Source organism: Piliocolobus tephrosceles, chromosome 15, assembly GCF_002776525.5.
Source record: "Piliocolobus tephrosceles isolate RC106 chromosome 15, ASM277652v3, whole genome shotgun sequence".
NCBI classification, from domain to species: domain Eukaryota; kingdom Metazoa; phylum Chordata; class Mammalia; order Primates; family Cercopithecidae; genus Piliocolobus; species Piliocolobus tephrosceles.
Window position 1 is genome coordinate 45,228,254 of NC_045448.1, and position 5,999 is coordinate 45,234,252.

Consider the following 5,999-nt stretch of genomic DNA (forward strand, 5'->3'; position numbering starts at 1 on the left):
CTCTCCCTTCCGCCCAGCCGCAGTACCCTGGTTGCGGAGGGACGCGGTGAGTACCTACAGCCACTGCGACCCGAGAACGGAAAGCCTCAACGTCTTCCTCTCGGAGTCCTGCCTACTTCGGATCTGCCCGGACTGGCTCAGATGCGTCGTTTAAACAGGGGGCTGGCACTCCAGAGAGGAGGGGGCGCTGCAGGTTAATTGATAGCCACGGAAGCACCTAGGCGCCCCATGGGCGGAGCCGGAACCGCCTGCTCGGTCTGACCCCTGTCTTTTCTCTCCTCTTCCCTCTCCCACCCCTCACTCCGGGAAAGCGAGGGCTGAGGTAGGGGCAGATAGACCACCAGACAGGAGGAGAAGGGCAGGGGTACGGATGGAGAGACCAGGACACAGCGTACAAAAGACTGGCAGGAGAGAAGAGGAGAGAAGCAGAGAGGGACAGAGAAAGGGAGAAACAGGAGAACCGAGGCGCCCGCCGGCCTGGCCGCCCAGAGCCCGATTTCCCTCCTTCCCTGACCCTTCAGTTCCACTGCAAATCCACAGAAGCAGGTTTGCGAGCTCGAAGACCTTTGCTCCACAGCCACACGCAGCACCGGGGCTGCGCCTCTGGAGCTTAGGTCTAGGGGTCTGAGCCTGGGAAGGGCAAATCGCGCAGCGCATCGCGCCCAGTCTTGGAGACTGCAACTCCAGGAGTACGCGCGGCAGGAAACTTCTGCCTAATTTCTTCCCCAGCTTTGGCATCCCCGAAGGCACTACCTGCCCTCGGCACAAGCTCTCTCGTCTTCCACTTCGACCTGGAGGTGAAGAAAGAGGCTGGCAAGGGCTCTGCGCGTCGCTGGTGTGGGGAGGGGAGCAGGCTGCCCCTCGCTTCTGCAGGGAGTTTTCCCAGCCAGGAAAAGGGAGGGGGGTGTTTCAGGAATTTCAGTGCCTTCATCTGGCGACTGACACATGTCGTGTGTGTGGGAAGGCGTCTCGCTGTTTTCGGGACTCACCAGAGAGCATCGCCAACCAGAACGGCCCACCTACGGTGTTGAGTCTTGGTAGGGAAATCAGACACTGCGGCATCCCCGGCCCGCGGGCCTTGTGGCATATAACAATTTATATATTTATGATTTCTAATTTTATTATAAAATAAAAGCAGAAATATTTCCCGAAGAACATTCACATGAGGGCATTACGGGGAGACGGCAAGTCGGCGGCTGGGGGGAGGGGGGAGCGCTCAGCCGGGAGCGCTGTGGCCACAGTCCCGGGAGGAAGAGAGCGGTGTGGCGGGGCCTCGCCAAGAGAGAAGGACGAGGGGCGGACGACGAGGCGGCGTTTAGGGGCTTCTGTGGCGCTGCCCTTTCTCTCTCACTTAAGTTACTAGGCGAAAAGCTGACACCTGCAGCTCCCACTGACCCACAGGGGCAAGGGAAAGGGCCTCTGGAGATGGCCTAGGTTCAAAGGCCCTTTCTTTTCTCTCCTCTTCCCTCTCCCACCGCCGACTCCGGGAAAGCGAGGGCTGAGGTAGGGGCAGATAGACCACCAGACAGGAGGAGAAGGACAGGGGTACAGACGGAGGGACCAGGACACAGAGTACAAGAGACTGGCAGGAGAGAAGAGGGGAGAAACAGAGAGGGACAGAGAAAGGGAGAGACAGAAGGAGAGTGAACCGCGGCAAGCCAGAAATCTAGAAGAAAAGAGACAAGCAATACAAAGAGAGGGAAAAAGACAGAGAGAAAGCAGAAAAAGGAAAAGAGAAGCAAGGGAAAGGAAGAGGAAAGGGGGAAAAGGCAAGGCAAGAAAGGGGAAAAGAAAGGAAGAGACAGAGGGAGAGAGAGAATGACAGTGGTATATAATTTATTCCCTTCTGTGGTTTAAGACCCAGTCTCCAGCCCCAAAAGGATCCCAAAAGTAACTTGTTGAAAATAAATCCCAAACAAGGACCAACATAGACAGCTATCCGCCCTACCCGGTTGTTCTCCCCGCTCAACCTGCCGGTCTTTCAGTACCTGGTGGGGCCGCAGGGGCGGGGCGCCCCTGGACACTGCCACTCTCAGGTCCCCAGTGTCAAGCCACAAAAGGCAAGCTCATCAAGGCAAACGGGTTCTAGGAGCCCAGGTCCACGAGGTTGGCTGACATGGGGTTAAGGATGGAGTCCTGCAGGCCATGGTGGTGTTGCAGTGGGTCCGCTCCACCTCCGCCTGGCACCGGCACTGGCACTGCGCTGGGGCCCGGAGGGTGGCCCAGGCTGTGCAGGGACGGCAGCCCAGGTGGCGGCGGGCTGAGCAGCAGTGCCGGGCTGGATGAGTGGTCTGGCGTCCCCGATGGAGTCTTCTCGTCCTCGGAGCTGCCTAACACCGACTTGCCGCTGCCATTCAGCGGGTTGTGGCTGTTAGAATTGGAGTTCTCGTTGTTCTCCCTGCAAGTGTGGGAGCAAAGCAGCGGGGTCAGCAGGGATATCGAGACCACCCAGAGCCATCTCAGTCGCAGTCAGAGCCAGCCACCAGCCTCAGGAGACAGCTCCCAGGCTTGTGGCCTGCGGGTGTTTTCGGTTTCTACCATTTCCTCCATCTGGTCTGGGTTCTTTCTGCCCATTCTCTTCATCTCTCAACACCCAATTTCTCTTGCCCCTCTCCCCTTATTGTCCCCACCTCTCATGCTCTCAATCTCATCAATATCTTTTCTGTATTTCCTCTTTCCCTCCTTCCCAATACTTCTTTTCAGGAACAGAGGGGCAGGGGAACAGGGTTCCCTGAAGTGGGGCGAGCAGGGAGGAGGAGACGATGCCTGGATTTTCAGATCACTCTAGGCTCCTCAAGCCAGGTTTGCTGAGTAGACGCGGGTCTAGGAGGTTAAGGAACCCTGGGTCCCAGGTTAAGGGATTTAGGGCCTCTCACAAGCCTTCATTTCTGTTTGCTTTTTCTGCCCGAGGGAGACCCCTGGCTGGGAGATAGGATCCTGGGGCTAAGCGTTCTTTCCCTGTAGCTCCAAACTGGGCACCCCTGTGAGGGCTCTCCTTGCTGGGCCTAGAGACAAGGGTCCAAGGATAGAGGACTCCCCTTCCATGGTGGTACAGTGAAAACATCAGCTGGGGGACCAGAAGCCTGGGGGATAAAGGGCAGCCCCTGGGAGAAGGCCAAGACTTTTCCATTGTAACCAGCCACTCCGGGAATCTGCAGCTCTCATCTGGGGCCTGGTCTGAGAACCCCAAGTTTTCAGGAGTCTGAACACATGCCAGTTTGCATGGAGGGGGATCCAGCAGAGAGAACCCACCTCCTTCTACGCCTTTGACTGACAGCTCCTCCCCAGATTTGGATATTTAAAATCCTGGATATGATCTCTTGTCACCAGCTTCCAGGAGGGCTTTTCTTTCTGCTTTCCTGGGAGGGAACTTCCCACAGGGCTGGCAGCTGAGACCTCACCACTGTGGATACTCCAACTTCAGGGTCTCAGATACCTGGGAGTATCTGAGCATGCAGCACTCCCCCTAAGATGTTTCTGGTTCAGCACCCCCACCTCTGACCCTGATCATTCAAACTCAGGGTGGAACACACCCCATATCACCAACCCCAGGTGTCCTGTTTTCCTCTTACTCCAGTCTGGATTCTGTTCCCATAATCAGTTTCTCTCCAGATTTGGGGTCCTGAGGGGTTATAGGACAGGTAGTGGCAAGGGCCTAATGATCAACCTTTAGGCTGGTTCAGGAAGTCCTGGTTTACCTGAGGACATCCAACTCCCAGCCCCTCTGTGGCTCTCAGCTCACTGCAGACATTCTGACCTATCCATCAGAGGTAGGGCCCAAGGAGAGAGGCATCAAGGGCCTGGAGTGCCAGGGAAGGGCGGCTATCTCTAGCAAGGCAGAAAACAGGGCATGTGTCTCTTCTCTTCCAGAACTGACACTTCCTCCCTTTCACCTCTGGATCCTTTCTAAGGGGATAAAGGACCCGCCATCAACTCCCACATCTGACAAGGAAAATTCATGGCCAGGCTTTTCCCCATCCAGGTCAAACTAGGGAAGTTCCAGTCCCAGTCCCAGTCCCGACCCCATCACACTTTGGAGCTGAGTAAGGCTGGGGGGAATTGCCGGGAAGCACCACCAGCAAGAAATCCGCAAAATCTGCTTTCACCTGGGTCCAAACCCCTCCGTTCTGAGGATGACCAGACCTACTGTGCCTGCTTCACAGGGGATCCAGGCCTACAGTCCTGCGCTGCTCCGAAGCTCTCTGCTTCTCCACCCTTTTCCTGTAGCGACGGAGTGGTTAGTTGACAACTTCCTGAATTGCTCTGCCCGCTTTAGACAAATCCCTGCTCGCCGGGTCTCCGGCATAGAAAGGCCTAAGCATCGTCCGAGTCAGGCCGGGCTGCAGCTGGGCTGTGGCTGGGCCTGGGGGCCCAGTTTAGGCCTCTCCGGGGAACGGGCAGAAGCCCTGCGAACCCCTCCCTTGGGCCCCGGGGAGACGGCGCCGAAGAAGGTTTACTTACTCGTACCTTTCCTTGGCCTCGGCCGCCCGGTCGCGCTGCCGCCGGTTCTTGAACCAGTTGCTGACCTGTGTGGTGGTGAGGCCCGTGGCCTCCGCAAGCTCGCGCTTCTCGCGGGGTGAAGGGTAGGGGTTGTGCGCGTACCACTCGCGCAGCACGCTGCGACTCTTCTCCTTGAAGCAGTAGCTGGTCTCCTCGCCGTCCCAGATGGAGCGCGGCAGCGGGAATTTGCGGCGCACGCGGTATTTGCCCACGGCGCCCAGGGGTCGGCCGCGCAGCTTCTCCGCCTCGATGTAGTGTGCCTTGAGCCACAGCTGCTGCAGCTTGGCGTGGTTGTGCGGCGAGAACTGGTGGCTCTCCAGGATCTTGTAGAGCTCGCGGAAGTTGCCGCGGTGGAAGGCCACCACGGCCTTAGCCTTGAGCACGCTTTCATTCTTGTGGAGGTGCTCGCAGGCGGGCAGCGACCACAGGAAGCGGCCCAGCCGCTCGATGTTGCCGCCCTGCTGCAGCACCTCGCACACGCACGCCACTTGCTCCTGCGTGAAGCCGAAGGTGGGCAGCATGGACATGGTGCCGGCTGCGTCCCCGCCCGCCCGCGCGCGCCCTCACCGGGCCGCGCGGTCCCGCATGGAAGCTTCCCCGCCGGGCCGTCCGGGCCGAGAGGCGGGCGGGTCGGGCCCCGTGGCCCGGCGCTGGCCCCTGGTGAGCCCCGAGTCACTGTCGTACGTCCCCGCGCAGTTCCGCGCCCCCACCACCCGCGCGCCTCGCCCAAGCCCGGGGGCCGCCCGGGGCGCCCCTCCGCATGCTCCGCGCCCGCCCACCCGCCGTTCCCTCGCTCGCTTCTCACTCGTTCTCCCTCCGGTCTAGCTCGCTCGCAGCTTTTTTAATAATATTATTCTAAGCGGGCATGAGGCGCGGCGGCCGGCGCCCTGATTGGTCCGGTTATCTGACCCGGGGCCTGCCAGTGCCAGACAATAGTCGGAGTCAAATTATTCGCCATAGAGACGCTGTCAGTCACTGGTAACCCGAGCCTCGGCGGGCCGGGCCGCTCCCCGCCCCCGCCCGCTCCGCTGACAGATCGCCCCGCTCCGCGCAAAACGGAGGGCGGCTCGACTGGAGCCTGGGGCGCTCTGAGAGCCTGGGAGGCGGAGAGGGGCCGGGTTGGGGCCGGCAGCGGTGGAGATTGACGGGGCGGATGCCCAAAGAAGGAGGGAGGAGGAGGACAGGAGAGCAGGGGGAGCGGGCGAAGACGAAAAGGGGTGGGTCGAGGTGGGGAGGGAGGAGGAGAGAAGGGAAGGCGGAGACCGTTTAAGGGGGTGTCCGGGAGGAAGGGGAGGGAGAGGGGTGGAAGGACCCTCCAGGGGAAGAAAGTTTGGGCAGCTTTCGCTAGGAGAGGGCTCTGCAGCCTCACCCAGGCCCTGCCGGGTTCCCCTTCTCCCCAGGTCGCCGCGTCCCTCCCAGGCTCTCTGTTCACCGGGCACATTCTACCCTGGCGCAGGCCAGTGGGATTGGAGAGTTTGGACGTGCTTGGGTGCCGCCCA

General features: G+C 59.9%; 1 protein-coding gene across 2 annotated transcripts; it reads right to left on the bottom strand.

Moving 5' to 3' along the window:
• Window positions 1-1,081: 1,081 nt before the first annotated feature.
• Window positions 1,082-5,343, bottom strand: SIX2 (SIX homeobox 2). Of its 2 annotated transcripts, none has more exons than XM_023223896.3 (2): window positions 4,468-5,343; window positions 1,082-2,398 (listed from the first exon to the last, which is right to left on the bottom strand). In XM_023223896.3, the coding sequence occupies exons 1-2, from the start codon at window positions 5,025-5,027 to the stop codon at window positions 2,086-2,088; spliced, it is 873 nt and encodes a 290-aa protein (XP_023079664.1). In that variant the 5' UTR covers window positions 5,028-5,343; the 3' UTR covers window positions 1,082-2,085. The 2 variants fall into 2 exon arrangements, with proteins under 2 accessions (XP_023079664.1, XP_026311897.1); XM_026456112.1 differs by having other exon boundaries at window positions 4,462-5,312.
• Between the last annotated feature and the right edge of the window lie 656 nt (window positions 5,344-5,999).